The sequence below is a fragment of the Apodemus sylvaticus genome, chromosome 10, assembly GCF_947179515.1.
Source record: "Apodemus sylvaticus chromosome 10, mApoSyl1.1, whole genome shotgun sequence".
In the NCBI taxonomy this organism is placed as follows: domain Eukaryota; kingdom Metazoa; phylum Chordata; class Mammalia; order Rodentia; family Muridae; genus Apodemus; species Apodemus sylvaticus.
In genome coordinates, this window is record NC_067481.1 from 2,422,246 (window position 1) to 2,438,636 (window position 16,391).

General features: G+C 56.3%; 1 protein-coding gene across 3 annotated transcripts in view; it reads left to right on the forward strand.

Annotated features, from left to right (window-relative positions):
* The first annotated feature begins 1,834 nt into the window (after nucleotides 1–1,834).
* The window catches only part of Aatk (apoptosis associated tyrosine kinase), a 38,585-nt gene continuing 24,028 nt past the window's right edge, over nucleotides 1,835–16,391 (forward strand). Inside the window, exons 1-2 of one of the 3 annotated variants that reach the window (XM_052195613.1) lie at nucleotides 2,027–2,129; nucleotides 2,267–2,412. Coding sequence is in view for 1 of the 3 variants with exons in the window: in XM_052195611.1 (XP_052051571.1) it covers nucleotides 2,048–2,129 (82 nt within the window). In the remaining 2 variants the exon portion in view is untranslated. Of the gene's footprint in view, nucleotides 2,130–2,266; nucleotides 2,413–7,283; nucleotides 7,355–16,391 lie in introns of those variants that run through there. The other 2 variants (XM_052195611.1, XM_052195614.1) reach the window with 2 other exon arrangements.

Consider the following 16,391-nt stretch of genomic DNA (forward strand, 5'->3'; position numbering starts at 1 on the left):
CTGGGAACCCTGTCTCAAGCCTGGTCGGGGAACAGGGCGAGCCACACCCTGAGGGAGGGTCCTCTTACCTCGGGGCGATTGCTGCCCCTGCCTGGCATGGGACGAAGCTGTTCTTTGGGCCAGGCCTGCCCTGACCACCCTTTCCATGGGGTTCCAAGAGGATTAGAAACCCAAAATCCTCTAAGACCGAGCCGCCCACAAGCTCAAGACTAACCCAAAAGCCCACTCGCCCTCCAGGTGAGCTGTTTTGGGTCACTCTGCTGACAATATGGACAGAGATGGCTACCCCCACACTTCACAAGAACCATGTCAGAAAAATCAGGGCAGCCCTAACACCTTGGACCCTGCTGACCCTGACCAGTCTATCCTAGTCGCTGCTGACCCTCTACCCAGACACCTCCTCCCCCTCAGTCTTGAGGCCCTCCTGCCAACAGGGCCCCTCTGGCTAGCACAATCCCCTTGCTCTCCCAACTTTGGACCCCAGCCGGCTCTGTAACCAGGCCAAGAATGAATGACTAGCAGTATAGCTGGTTGTCCAGGACCCCAGCACCGCAGGTGACAGCCTCTCTTCAGGCCCGCAGCTGCGACGAAACGCTGCAAGATGGCGCTGTGGCGGGAGGAGGAGGGGCGGGTGGCACAGCGTCGGTGCCCGGCGCCGCCGCCTGCCTCAAGCGCCCCGACTGTTCTGCGCTTGTGGGGATTTGTCGCATAGTGGCACAGCTGCAAGCGGTTAGAGCAAAATCAGCACCCCAAACAGTGTAAGCGCCTCCTGACAAACTAGCCCCAAACCTGCGAGTAAGCTCGCTCCTGGGTCCCGCACCTATCTTCTCTTTTCCCCCATCCGCTGCGCAGCAGGACCCCCGCTCCGCGCCTCCATGGACACTCCCATCTGTAACCTCCCCTGTGACCCTTGGCCTCCGTGACAACCACCATGATCTCCCTCTAGAAATGCCCACAGTCTCAAGTCAGCTTCCAGTCTCAGTCCTCCCCATCTACGGCTCCTCCTCCTCCTCATCTCAGCCTCCTCCTCGCCTCTGTCACCGTAACCTGTCTGGGTGCCCCTGGCCTTCATCACCCTCCTCATCCACCAGCTCCTTCCTCCGAAACCCCCACCCACTTAGGAGCAGACTCCTTTGGAGCCCCAAAGCCTCGGTGCCCCCACTGTCTCCATCCCAACACTCCGTGCCTCACAGCCTCAGTGTCCCTCCTCCCTGCTCCGTCCAGTGTCCATCCCTGTAGCCCGCAGCTGAGGCCTGCACACCCCTTCCCTGGCCCACACCCTTAGTATGCCAAGACCTGCGTGTCCCTTCTCTGCTGTGTCTCCACTCGGTGCTCCTCAGCGCCCATAGCATCGGCCTCTGTGCCCTCCCCCCAGCCTACATCATGCCCACAGCCTGTACCCTCCTTCAGCCTCGGTCCCCGTCCTGTCCCCCAGTCTCCAAGCCTCCCAGGCGTCAGCCCCCTCCGTATCATCTGTGCATTCCTACATCCGTGCCCTCCGCCTTCATCCTGCCCCCCTCCCCGTAGTCCCGGCTTCCGTGCCCCCTCCCCATCTCTTAGTGTCCCACGACCTACATGCTCCTCCCTGCCTCTGTCCCCTCTCCGTGTCCCCAGCCTCCGCGCTGCCCAGCCTCCGCGCCCCTCCGTCTTCAACCCCCCTCATTCCATAGCCCCCAACCTCCGTGACCCCTCTCCCTCTCTCATTGTCCCACGAACTGCGTGCCCCTCCCTTGCTTTGTCCCAGAAAGTAACCCCCAGCCCCCATCTCCATCCCCCTCCCGCTCCGTCCCCCCCCCCACCTCGCGCGCGCTCCCGCGTGTTTTCGGACTGCACCAGCCAGAGCCCCGCGGCGCCGCGGCGGCGGGCGGAGGCGCCTAGTCTGTCGCCGCCCCCACTGGTGCCCGCGCTGCGGCGGTGGCTGGGGGCGCTAGGAGCGGGGGCCGTGCGCTCCGCACCTGCGGAGGCCGCTGGACCATGATGCCCGAACGCCGGCCCAGGCCGCCGGCGTTCAGAGCTTAAGCGCAGCGCCCGCCCGCCCGCCCCGGGGATGCCCTTCGCGCTGCTGGCCCTGGCCATGTCGTCGTCCTTCTTCAACCCCAGCTTTGCCTTCAGCTCCCACTTCGACCCGGGTGAGTCCGCGCGGCGCCCCCGGAGGCGGCCTTGCGGCTGCGGCTGCCCCCCCACCTGTCTCCCCACCGCCGACATGATGCTGCTGGAGCCACGGTTTCCCATTTTGCCTGGAAATTAACCCTTTCTCCGCCCTGAGTCCCCACAGAAGAACAGGGACCGGCGAGGACCCACTACAGGTCTCCGGAGGTGGGCAGGCCTTGGGGCCAGACCCTGCACAGCCGGCCCCTTCAGCGCTGGCTGGCAGCATCAGCCCCTGTCTCTTTGGATGCCTCCCTGGCACAGGTAACTGGGACAAGAGGGCCTGTGTTGGCCCCAGGTGTCCCGGAGAGAGGTTGCCAGGACTCAGGGCCCTGGGGAGGTGAGGGGTGTTTTGCAAAGCAGGGCAGGAGCCCAGATGTTTTGGTGTGGAAGTCCCCTTCCTAAACCTGGTGTTGTTTTCTAAAAATCCCTATCGAGTCAGCGTGTCCCTCTCCCCCGGCTGCCTGTGGTGGGTGTGGGGACCCATAAGGACCCTAGCATGAGCCCTCCTGAGGTCCCACTCTAGAGGGGTGGTGCTGACCAACTGCCCAGGACCTGGGCTAGAGTAGCTTGATCCACCTAACTAGTGGACACAGGGGTAATGTGTTTACCACAACTGTCTGCCCGGGGGTGGGCAGCTGTGGTGGGCAGAGGGGGCCAGGGCAGCAGTTTCTAATCCTGATTCTGTTTGCTTGACCTGGGAGGTGGGGAAATGAACCTGTGCCCAGGAGGAGCCTGGACTCCCACCCACTCGTCCCCAGAGCTTTGGCTCGGGCTGCACAGCCCAAACAAAGGCCTGTTCACACGACGACTCTCCTGGGTCTCCCTCCTGGAGCGGGGCCAGGATGTGCGGTGATGCACAGAGTCCCCTGGGCAGGGCTGCATCTGAAGGCATCTGCTTCCAGGGAGGGAGCTGATGGAGCTGTCTACCTGGCGTAGGGCTGTTAGTGTCCTTGGCTCAGAAATGACGTCCCGGGTGAGCCAAGGGGCTTGGAGGTCACCATGTCACCATGCAACGGGAGGCACAGAACCTAGTAGCTGTGTCAGCGACCCCTTAAGCCCAGGGTGGGAGTGGAGGTGGCCTTGAGAAGCGGCCCAAGGCCCAGACTATCTTTAGGGACAGACATCCAAGGGCAGCATCACTGTCTCAGGATGTCCCCCATGGCAAGCCTCACCCAGCCCTTGATCCTTCCAGTGGGCGGCTACTCCTGACTACAGACAGGTGGCCTTGGAGCTGTTGGGGTGGGGGCGGGCCTAGGCTAACCCAGGAGGGAGGAATCTATGTGTCCTCCCATCTGCCTTTGCTGGGCACAGACCTGCCCGGTGGCCTATCACCCCTTGCTCCTCCGGGGTATCCAGGACAGAAGCTCCCTTCCCCCACATCAGAGAAGCAGCTGGGCTCTGCAGCTCTTGCATGGTTTTTTGTGCAGTCGAGCAGTGTAATTACAGTGTGCTGGTTTAATGATCTAAGGGGGGAAGTGTATAGGCAACAGGACTTCTCTTGAGAGCTGTATGCCTGTGGACATTGTGTCCCTACTGTCCTGACGGGCCACCCTTGGGTGTGGATGGTAGTGATGGGCTTGGGGACCTTACTGGGGTAATAAATCCTGGCCTTGTGGGTGCTGCAGAGGAAATATGGGATCCACTGTCCTCCCACTAAATCTATGCTCAAAGCCCACTGTCGCCCACCACCACCACCAGAGTTTCTGTGTCTCTATTTGCTTTGCCTCTGTTTCCCCATCTGTAAAATGGGATGGTGATGCCTATTTGCCTGGTGAGCTACTTGTTGGGGTGAGGAGGTATGGACCCAACTGGCGCCTGAGGCCTTTGTACCCACGGAGTGGGAGTGGCTTCTTCATGCTGGTGATATGGAGAAATGGTCTATCTGAGCGTGTCTGCGGGCTCCCCAGGGCCCCTCCTCCGATGGTCCCCAGGACAAGCCCTTGCGTCTGTGTCCAGGTCTTCCAGCATTACAAGATGGAAGTATGCATTTGAAGTAGAGGCTGTTAGCATGTTAATCCCTCCCCACCACAACCACACTGGCCAGGACAGTGTGCTGAGGTGGAACATAAGTGTGGGGTGTCATGTGCTGGCCAGACAAGCACCCAAGGGCCACCTGCCTGGCGGTGGTGGCGCACGCTTGTAATCCCAGCACTTGGGAGGCAGAGGCAGGCGGATTTCTGAGTTCGAGGCCAGCCTGGTCTACAGACTGAGTTCCAAGACAGCCAGGGCTACACAGAGAAACCCTGTCTCGAAAAAACAAAAACAAAAAACAAAATCTGGCTCTTTGCTCCCGGCATCCAGGATGCAAGTAATCCTGAAGGGTTCCTTGGCAAACTCGGCTCTGTGGTCTCTTTGCTGTGTGGTCTTGGGACACTCTTCCAGCCTCCTTGGGATCACTCTGCAGGCAGGCAGAGCATGGGGGGGCAAGAAATGAAGGTGATGGGGGTCTTCATGGAGGGCAACAGGGGCTGGATAGAGAAGGAGCCGATGATCATGTAGTCATCTTGCACTGATGCAGGGGGATAATATTTCTCACTCTCCTCATCAGTATTCCAGTGCTGAGAAGGCCTCAGTCAGGACGCTATGGTTGCTGGGGCCTGGTACTCTTCCCAGTGCCAGCAGCAGCGGTGAAGGGGACTCCAAGGAGGTGCTTTACGAGGGAGTCCCTTGAAGGAACCTGTACTCCCAACTTGCCATGGGACTGCCCTGCATGCTGGAGCTCTGGGAGATGCCCCTCTCCCCACCCCCCATTTGCTTACCTCCTAATGTCTGGCCCTCTCTGGTCCTTAGCTTCCTTATCTCTAAGGTAGCCATGTGGTGGTGTGGGACACTGAGCACGGGCAAACAGCAGGCGAGGCTGGTCAAGATGGCCTCTGCCAGGGTCTGGACTGAGGCCGGCGGGCTGTGGAGCTGGCATCCACACTGGCAGTTTGCAGAAGCTCAGAGAAGGCAGTCATTCAGCATTGCCCACTTACCCTGCACTGTACCTCGGTGTCTCCGGCCTCAGCTTGCATCCTGGTCCTCGTTCAAGCCCTCACCCCAAGTTGGGCTCCTAAGGAAGAGCCCACTGTGCCTTTCTCGGTGTCCACATGCGGCAGGGTACAGAGCTGGCATTGCTGGGATTGTGGTGACTGTGGCAGAAGAGGTTTGGTCTGAGTGGCACATGGGTGCATGTATTTGGAGTTTGGGCCAAAGGGGGCCCTGGAAATGGGCCAGGGAGTCACAGGGAGTCCTGGTCACTGGCTCACAGATATACTTGAATTGTGAAAACTTGTGTTCACTGAGTGACAAGACACGCTGATCTTCAGTGTACCTGGTTGAAGGAACAAGCTCACCAGGCCTTCATAGCAACTGGACCTAGAGTACAGGTGCTGCCCCTGGCTTGTCACCCTTCCCTGTGGGCCCAGTGACAGGAAGCCCAGAGCCTGGATTTAAGGCTGACCCTACCTCAGTATGACCTCATCTCGATGAATCACTAAAGCCTCTAGGTGACAGGTGACCAGGCTGAGAGGTGACTTGGCAAGGGTCTGGGCTGGCAGTGGCTATATACAGGTTGCTTCTCTGAGAACTAGCCCAGGGAAAGCACCAGAAGGTTTGCCCTCCCCAACACCACAGCCATATATATACCCACAGGTATGCAGGGCTCTGTACATTCGTGGCACATGCAGACATGGATATAAAAAAACCTGCAAGCACACACCTCCCAAATGGCGAATGAGGCAGGTTGGCATGTCTATGCCCAAGTGCTCCTGCACACACACACACACACACACACACACACACACACACACACACACACACACTCACACTCACACACACTCACACACACTCATACACATTCATACACTCACACATACTCACACACACTCACATACACACACTCACACACACTCCAACACACTCACACACTTATACACTCACACACACACTCATACACACTCACACACACTCTCACACACACTCACACACACACACACATATACACACACACCTTGTGGGCACATACAGTGCACGGGCAACTCTGTAAGGATTCTTGTGGGTGTGAGCACCCTTCTCCCGGGAAACCTGCTTTCTAGGACACAGGGCTCTTTGCCAAACACCACTGTCCCATCTCAAGGATGGGATGTTGCATGTTTGTGCTCCCTTGAGAGGTATCACTGTCTCCATAGCCACCCAGAACCTCAGGGAGGGGTCTTGTTTAGAGAGAGCGTCTACAAAGATGATTTGTAAAGGTGAGAACATATTGAGGCAGGGTGAGCCCTAAATCCTGTGTCTTCCTAAGAAGACACAGAGATGGGAGGAGACAGGGTGGGGTGCAGGGGAAAAGCAGTGGAGATGGGGTGGGGGAACCATGAGCCTGTCTAGACCCCACACTGGAAGAGCTAACAAGGTCTCTCCCCAGGCCTCACTGAGCCTGCTTGCTGCTGGGCCAGGAAAGAACCATTCTCACAGAAGCCACCAGTTTGGGGATCTCTGCCCAGAGATCCTCGGAGCATAGTGCGGATTCCCCTCAGGCCTAGGGACCGAGGCAGGCGCTGCAAATCTGTAGCTCGCCATGTCTGGGTGTAGATGGTGGGTCCTGATGAGTAATGTCCTTGCTGTCTCTGGTCCCTGTCCTGCACTCTTGGAGCACTTCCTGGGGACAGGCTGTGCCCAGTCCTCTGTCAGGCCCTCGTCCTGGGACTGCGACCACCTGCTTTTCTCCCATGACTCTTGAGACGGGGACTAAGGTCAACTGGAGATGCGGTTGACCATGATCAGGGGACCCTCTCTTACTGTTTTGTTCCCAGGTAGGATGGAGTCAGCTGAGAGCTATGTCTATAGTGGAGAGATCCCTGTGTCATCCCTGACCCTTGTCATGTGATAATCTAGGTCGTAGTGCCTGTGGGGCCTTTGATTTCAGGCCCCTGTCGGCTGGGCCCTGCCTGGCTGTCACAGAGGAACCAGTAGCTTTGGGAGCAGTGTCTGTGGCCTACCCCACCCCCAGCTCAGGAAGCCAGCAGAGGAAATAAGGGCAGAGGCTGAAGCCAGAGCCAGTTCCCAGGCCGACAGTCTGGGTGGACGGTGGCCTGAGGACTGTCACGGGAGGCAGAGTCACGTGGCATCCCCTGTCCACTTCCGTCAGGGCCAGGACTAGGGTCAGGGGGCTGGGAGCTGAGGGTGGAGCAAGGCTGGAGTCTCATAGGAGCAGCGCCCAGAGCCGGTATGTGGGTATTCTGGGATGACACTGCCTGCTCTGTCCCTGCCAGCCCAGGGTCAGATCTCTAATCCAACAAGGACCCAAGCTGTGGCAGTTCCTAGAGCGGGGCGGGCCTCTGTAGTAGGTGAGCTGGCAGCCAGGGTCGCCTGTCACTGGTAGATGAGATGAAGCATGTGCTTCCCTCTCTATACCATTACCCCAAGATTTGCATGCGTCACCACCACCTTCTTGCTAAGGGACAGAATCCAGCACTACTTACATCCCACCGTCTCTGGGGAGGCCCTTCTTGTCGCTGGCTTAGTGACTCGGACACATGGCATCAGATAGCCTTGACCAGCGGGCCTTGGGCTCCCTGTAGGGACCACTCACCCGCCATGCGAACATGATGGGATGGGGAGCCAGGATCCCAGACTGGGCTCCGGAGGAGGCCGCCCTGCGCTCGAAGACTGAGCTTTGAGGCATGGCATGCCACGTGGTGGAGATAGAAACCATTAGAGCGCTGGCTTCCCACTGTACCCCATTTCCTAAGATTCTCCCCACTCTCTGCTGCTTAGGAGGGAACCAGTCAGGCACTGGACTGAGCAGCTGGCTCTGAAATTTCCAATAACTCTCAACAGGATGCCAGGTGGCTTCTCTTAACACCACATCCAGTTACTGTGCCTTCCTCTGAGTGGCTGCAAGGTCATCTGGGTAGGCTGACCTAGGTGAGAGAGCTGTAGTCAACTCTCTCTGATTTGTTGTCTGGAGACACGGGGCTATTTGTGGGGCTTACGTGCGGGATCTCCTTGAGTCCCCAACTATTTTAAATGGCGCACATCTGCTAGGTGCTTCTGGGGCTGTGTGGCTTCATGTCAGTTGGTCATACCCACATGACCTTACTCCAGGCCCAGGCAGCCCCCCTGTCCCACAGAGCCACCTGTGGCCACCTCAGGCCTCTGCAGGCTATGGTGTGTCGCCCACACCTTAGGAACAGAACATCAGAGGCGTCCTCTCTGGGGGTAGGCACTGAGCTCTGTCCAGCTTTGGCTGTCTGTCTTGGTGATACTCCTGTGAGTGTTTTGGAAGGGCACCGCCCACTTTCCTCCGTTTCTCCCTCCCCCCTGCTGTCCTTCCTCCTCCTTCCTCTGCCTACGACCACTAGCCCCTCCCTTTCCTTTACTGAGATGTAATTTGCATAGTATACGTTCATCTCGGAGAACATAGAATTCATGTTTTTTTTAGTAGTTTTAGAGTTGTGTGGTCTTTACTATAGTCCATTTTTGGAACATTTTGTCTTGTTAATAATCACACACACTACCAGGCAGTGGTGGTGCATGCCTTTAATCCCAGCACTTGGGAGGCAGAGGCAGGCAGATTTTCTGAGTTCCAGGCCAGCCTGGTCTACAGAGTGAGTTCTAGGACAGCCAGGGCCACACAGAGAAACCCTGTCTCTAAAAAAACCAAAACCAACCAACCAAACAAAAAATCATCCACACTAATTAGACTCCTGTCACCATCCTACTGACCCTGTCCCTGTCCGTTGATCATTCCTGTCATAATGACCCAGGTCTGTGTCATGTCCCCTGGTCTCCTTGGTTGGTCTCTGCTGAACATAAACCCCAGGGGCTGTCCCAGAGACTGTAGTGTGGCTTCCCCTGGCCCTACAGAAGGTGTAGGCTCAGGATTGTGGTAGCATGTCTGTCCTTGGGCACCGAGGCTCTAAGGGCCTCTGTGAGGCCATCTGACTGAGTGGATTTTGCAAAAACCCTTTTCTTGGTTGCTTTGAGGACACATCTGTAAGTTTGGTCTGTCCGCCTCAGAGAGGAATATGTGTGAGAATGTTGTCGGGCTGCCTACTCCCCTATGTTCTTGTTCTGTCTGTGACCACTATGCAGTGCAAAGTAGGGTGTACACCGCTGCCCAGCATGAAGGCCAGAGTGGGAGTGTTTGCCCCTGGCACTGACATGATTACCCTCTTTCCTCCAGTGAGGCATGCTGGCCATTCACTTAGCCACTTCCTGGGCACCGCTGGGTACAGGCCATTGTGTATCCTGGAGAGGCCTGGAATCCTTTTGGCATTCACTAGTCATAGCTGAGAGGCACTTCCTGGCTGACTCGTGAGAGAGGGTAACAGAAAGGGACACTCCACTATAGCCCTCAGGCCTGTCCTGCCCACACAGGCCTGTCCTGCCCAGCCTATAGCAACGGAGCTGCTCCGTTCTCTCTCCAGAGGACCCTGTTACCAAGAGCAGCACTGTGGCAGCTTCCCAGGAGCCAGAACTGCAGTTTTATCTTCCCTTACAAGTCCTGTCTAAACATAGCCAAAGCCAGGGTGTTCTGTGCGCTTCTCAGTCTAGCTGAGGACCTGTGGGCTTCCTGCTTGGCCAGCCACAGCTTAGGCTGGGCATCTCGTGTGAGAGTTGGGGATTCCAAGATGATCAAAAAAGATCAGGTCAGGGTGTGTGTGTCAGGAGGCTGCCGCATGTCCTTCTAAGAGGAGCAGACCGTGTGCCTGGAGCAGGGAGCAGCTTGGGAACGGACCTACCAGGACAAGCTATGACCTTGTCACTCCCATAAGCCACCTGAGCTGGCTGGGTGTGGGCGCTCTCAGATGGGAGGCACAGGGACATGCTGAACAACCACTCTATCCTCAGATCAGCCCGGGGTGCTGAGGTGCTAAAGAAAGGGGTAAGGGGCTTGGAGGTCAGACTTGGCTGTAGTTTTGACATGTGTCAGTGGAGGTGGAGCCACCTGCGAGTGTCACACGCTGTGGAACTTCCTTCTGTCCCCATTCCCCTTGGTGGGCTTGATTCCAAGGTGCCCTCTGAAGGACCCAGGAAGGCAAGGTTTGGAGTCTTGCTGAAGAATGCTAGGAGGCCCTGTGGGGGTCCCTGCAAGAGTAGAGGGGTGGTGCTGGCCCCCAGTGTGCCTTAGGATGAGAATCCATATGTGAACACTCACAGGGGCTCTCCATGTAAGATTGCATACTCACACGAGTGTGTGTGCATAGCTGTGTGTCTGTGAGGAGTGTGTACAGGTGGACTGCAGCTACAATGTGTCTGTGTGTGTTTGAGTGAGTGTAATGTGTGTACATGTATTTGAGCACATGACCCCAGGGTCATGGGGAGATGAGCATGTGAGCAGCTGTTGGGTACATGTGTTTATGTGCATATGTGCACATGTATGTGTACATCGTAGTACAAGTATAAGGGTGTGACCCCCAGAACCCCTTGGGACCCCTCCTGTGAGCTACTGTTGGATATACATGTTTATGTGCAGATGTACACACCTATGTGTGCATCTGAGTGTAAGTGTAAAGATGTGATGTGACCCCCCAGGACCCCTTAGGACTCCCTCCTAGGACTTTCCCAGAACCCCTCAGCTCTCTTAGGCTTCTGCGTGCAGATGGTTGTTTTATTTCCATGTTTACCTGGATGACAGAAGGGGCACCAATGACCTGCCCTCCTGGAGCAGATCCAGGGTCTGGAAATGGCGAACCAGGTCAGGCATACCCACCTGTCAACCAGCTGTCCCTATGACCTCGCCAAGCTAGACCTGCTTCCTTCAGCCTGTCTGCACCAGGCAGGGCAGTGGGAGGCGTGGTGGAAACCCGGGGGCAGCAGGTCTGTCTGCCGCACAGTGGTCTCCAGGCAGACCAATGCCTGAGCATCCTTCGGGTCATTTACAACTCATTTAGTTGCAGCTACTTTGTATCTATTTGTAGCACAGTGTTCTGTCTGAGGGAAGTGGTTCTGTAACTCAAGCTCCCCAGCCGACATTTCTAAACAATGCCCAGAATTCCATGCGGCAGCCTGTACCTGCCTTGCATGCTGGGACTGAGAAGCTGAGGAGGCTGGGAAGGAACTGGGTGGATAGTGTTCCCTCTCTCTCTCTCTCTCTCTCTCTCTCTCTCTCTCTCTCTCTCTCTCTCTCTCTCTCTCTCTCTCTCTCCAGGAATTCTTTATTTATCTTATATTTATGAGTACACTGTAGCTATTTTCAGACATACCAGGAGAAGGCATCGGATCCCATTACAGATGGTTGTGAGCCACCATGTGGTTGCTGGGAATTGAACTCAGGACCTCTGGAAGAGCCGTCGGTGCTCTTAACCACTGAGCCATCTCTCCAGCCCTCAGTGTTAAGTCTTCAGACTTTGAGGGCACAGTCTTCTCTAACAGTGCCCTCTCACAATGCCATCTTAGGGGGACTGATATACCTTGCTATGCCTGCCTCAGTTTCCCCCCAACTGGTGGTCAGGGCAGGAGGAGAGCCTAGGAACAGTCCATGAGGCTATGAAAACCTTTTCTCTGGGCCTGGGGTGTCCTGTGGACAGGACCTGAACCCTAGGAGATGAAGAGGATGGAGAACCAGGGACCTAACAGCTCTGTAAGACAGCACAGTGGTGCCAGCGGCCTGGGTTCAGGCTGCTAAGCTGGCTTCTGTGTTTCCACCTGAGGGGGGCTATGTCCCACCTTGGGGCAAGACTTGCCCCTGCCTCTTCTGTCTAGGACCCCTGAACTTCATTATAGTGCTAGCAGGAACCAGGAAGGAGCTCTGGAGCAGACACTGTGCCTGGCCCTGACCCTGGCACCTGAGCTGTGTGCTGCCCGGGCCTCCCGGCTCCACCTATGCCTGTTTTGTCTGTGCGGCTTCCTTCCTGTTTGGGGTCCCCTTTGCACCACAAGAGTCAGGGGTCCTCAGGTGCGTGGAGCCCCTGTGTTCCACCTCCAGGACAGAGTCTAGCTGCATTGGCAGAGATATAATATCAGAGACGCTCTGTCCTTGGACCCCACAGTGGTACTGATACAATCCCCGAGATCCCAGATCGGGTGACTGTCACACCTCCAGGAGGGGACCCAGAGCTGCATCTGTATAAGTGTGTGTGGCCTTTGTCCCAGGGCTCTTTGTGAGGCTTCTGTGCGTGGACATCGAAGAACAAGGCTTGGGGACGGGGCTTCCTGGAACAGGGCAGGAAGGAGGTCTGGGAAGGAGCATAGACCCAGTGGGGACACTAGGGTAGGATGGAGCTTGCTGTAAGAGCCTCTAGCCTGGGTGGACACACAAGTGTTCAACTGCTCTCTGCGGAGAGTGTCCACACCGAGGAGGGCTGGGAAGAGCCTCCCTGCCTCCTCTGAGCGAGCCGTCATTCAGGTAGCTTGCCACTGCTTCTGCCTGGTTCTAGATCACCCTTCCCGTCCCAGAAGGCTTCTGCTGCCACTCTGGCCCCTGGTTACTGCAAAGCCACGTATGTGTGTGGGTTTCACACTGCGGGATCTCCTGGTGTCCGCATCACATTGGGTGGAGCGTCCAGGGGCTCTGAGCGCCGTCTCATCTCTCAACTCCTTGGTAGGCTTTAACCGTCTTCACAGGCCAGGTGGCTCACTCCTGCTCTTCAGACAGACTGACTGCATCTTCTGTAGGACAGGGGAAACTGAGGCCATGAGGCTCCTGGGGATGGGGTCTCACCCATATGTTTCTTCCCTTTCTAGCCTTTGTTCCTGTGAGTTTTCATGGGCGTTTGAATGCAGGTGTGCATGAACGTATGAGAGAAGGCTCGTGCTTTTGAGCGTGAGCGTGCCCATGAGTGTGCAAATAGCATCAGTGTGTGCGTGAGCAAGTGCTCGGGCATACGTGATTTGTATGTGTGGACTAGTGAATGCACGGGCACACGCAGGTGGAGTGTGCACGTGTTTAAGGGTAGCTGTGTGTGCCGAGTACATTTATGTTATGCCCTTGTGAGTAGGCATGATTGTAAGTGGGTATCTGAGTGTGTGATGGGTGTGCCCCAGTGTGACCTGATGACTGTGAATGAATGTGAGTGCATGGCATGAGTGTTCTCAGTGTGTGCCTGCACAAGTGTGGGCTCACAAGTGTGTGTATAATACATAGGTGTTGTCTTAGTCAGGGTTTCGATTCCTGCACAAACGTCATAACCAAGAAGCAAGTTGGGGAGGAAAGGGTTTATTCAGCTTACACTTTCACACTGCTGTTCATCACAAAGGGAAGTCAGGACTGGGACTCAAGCAGGTCAGGAAGCAGGAGCTGATGCAGAGGCCATGGAGGGATGCTGCTTACTGGCTTGCTTCCCCTGGCTTGCTCAGTCTGCTCTCTTATAGAACCCAGGACCACCAGCCCAGGGATGGCTCCACCCACAAGGGGCCCTCCCCGCTTTATCACTAACTGAGAAAATACCTTACAGCTGGATCTCAGGGAGGCACTTCCCTAACTGAAGCTCCTTTCTCTGTGATAACTCCAGTTGACACACAAAGCCAAACAGTACAGGTGTGTATGAATATGTGTGCATGTGTGAGAGCATGCACACCTGTGTCTTCTTACACCCTGACATGCACAGGCACGCTCTCCCCCACTGTGCCCTACTCTGCCCTCTAGGACACTGCTAATGTCCTAGAGTACCCATGTGGGCTTCGTATCTCATGGTCTGCCGCTCGCTGGCAGAAGTCCCTGGGGTAGGTTCTTCAGGTTCTGGGCCCAAGGAAAGGCCTTGGCAGAGCAGGAGTCTGTGGGCCCCAAAATGGAGCATGGAAGGCAGCTTCCCTCCAGGCTAAGGGCTCTAGGCCGATGGCAGATCAGCTGAGGCCCCAGCACCTGGGCACTGAATGTGGCAGGGGCGGGCAGAGTGCTGCTCGGACCCTAAGGTGGAGTTGAATGGTGTTCTTGGATTCTTTACAATGGAGACTAACTGGCAGGGTTAGGTCTGCAGGGTTGGAATAACTCACACATCCCCTGACTCTGAGTGGCTCGCACTCAGCTGCCAGCGTGAAACCCGAGGACTGAAGCTGCCGTTGCCCACCTCTGGGATGCTTCCTCACTTCCTGTTTCCAGAACTTGTGGTCGGAAGTTACACAGCCCTGCGACCTGCCCTGTGCTTCATGTTGTGAGGTGCAGTTGATCCAGATAAACATGTGTGTTCACAGAGCAGAGCTGGATGAGTTTTGGCCTCCTCCTCCCCCTCCTCCTTCCATCCTCTTCTCCCTCCTCCCCCTCCTCCTCCCATCCTACCTCTTCCTTCTCCTCCTCTGCCTCCCTTCCCGCTCTTGTGCTGGGGTTGAGCCAGGGCCTGCCCCTAGTGTAGGTAAGCTCTCTACACTAACCTGCACCACAGTCCCCTGTTTGAAGCAGAGCCTTGCTATGCAACCAGCTAGCCTTGAAACCTTTGTCCCCCTGCCTCAGCTTCCCAAGTGCCAGGATTACAGATGTGCACCACCACACCCTGCTTTTACATCTTCCGCTGTAGCCGCTTCAGTGATTTGACCGCGTACGTGTTTGTATGCTCGTGTCTGCACGCACACGCGTGTACAGAAGAGGCCAGAGACTGGCATGGAGTGGATTCCACAATTGCTCTCACTTTAGTTTCTAGAAAAGGTCCTCTGAACCCGGTGCTCACCGATTTGATTAGGCTGCCTGGCCCTCCGGCCTCAGGGAGCCTCCTGCCTCTGCCTTTCCAGTGCAAGGATTACAGGTGTATTTTTATGTATATAAAAGTTCAAGCACTCTTAAAATCAGATCCAATTTTTGCTTCTGTGGTTTTTAGTTGAATGTTCAGCATTTCGTCTTCCTTGAGGAAGCCGGGCTGAGGCGTGGCTCCGTCGTGTAGCGGTTGGTGAGTTTGTGTGAGGCCCTGGGTTCCCCCATTGCTGCTGAACCCCCACCCTGCTCCAGCATTCCCTCCTGTCTGTGATCCACTTAGGCACGCTGGGTGGTCCGGGCACAGGAGGCTTCTGTAGCTGCGCCAAGGGCTAGCCTCTCTGCGTCAGGCCTGACTGGCTGTTCCCCATTTGATCCTCTTGAAGGGGTAGCCTGTGTCACGTGACAAGGCAAGCTCCCCGTCTTATGCCCTTTCCTTCCTTTTTAAGGGGTACAGACACGTGTGACTGACTTCCTCTGCAGTCCTCCTAGGGGACGCTCTGACCTCAGTCCTCCTGTCTCCACAGCCCACAGACTGCAGCAGCGCTTCACGGAGAGAGTTCAAGGGTCACCCAAGAGCCCCGAGGGGACCGCATGGTCACCCTCTTTCAGCTGACCACAGGACCCCCTAGGTCCAGCTCCCATTCATCCCTTTGCTTAGCCATGCCCATTTTGGGGGTACTTAGAGGAATACTTTAGGGTGTGGTCCAGGCCGAGTCTATGTGCAGGCCTGGCTACTGAAGCAAAAAGGAGGGTAATCCCTGCAGCACTGAGGAGAATCCTCCATTACTGTGGCCCTGGAGGGACAGATACTCCAGTCACTGGAAGTGAGCCTGTGTGATACAAAGTGATACAAAGGGAACCTTGTGTCACTGGAGGGGAGTCTATTGTTACTTGAGGAGAATCTCGCCTCATTGGAAGGGAGTCTTGGTTACTAGAGAAGGGCCTGACATCATGGGATGACAGTCTGGAGTCACTGCAGGGGAGCCTTGCATCAGTACAGACGAGAACGCCATCACTGTGGGGACTTTTATGTCACTGGAGAAGACAGACCTTTGTTACTGAAGGGGTGGGTGTCTTACGTCATGGGAAGTGGTGCTTCATCTCACGTGGGTGGCATGGTAGTCTTGTGTCGCTGGAGGGACAGCCCTTTGACACTGGATGGGCTGGTGTGAGGGTAGAGGGGGCTGGAAGAGGCATGCTTTGACTTCCTGCATCTGACTGACACTCACGCTAGGCGTCCTCTGGTATAGGAAAGAGCAGCTCACACTGTGCCCAGATTTGAGGACTCACGCTGTACCTGAAGCACAGGGGAATGCCCGATGACCTGAAGCTTCTGCAGACCCCAAAGTTCAAGGGCCAGAAAGCTGATACCCCAACAGTGAAAGACTTCCCTTTCCGCAGAGGCTACCACACCAGCCTCCTCATCTCTGGTCCCTGACGGACACAGTCCTAACTTGTGGGTGGCCTGCAACAGTCCTGGGGAAAGGAGTGGACGTGGATCTCCACAGAGCATTCTCTGATGCAAAGAGACAGCCACAGTGGACCTGGTCCTAGGGAGAAACCAGGCAGAGCCGGAGCAGGCCAGGCAGAGCCGGAGCAGGCCAGGCACCCCTGGATAAAGCTCCTGAGGATG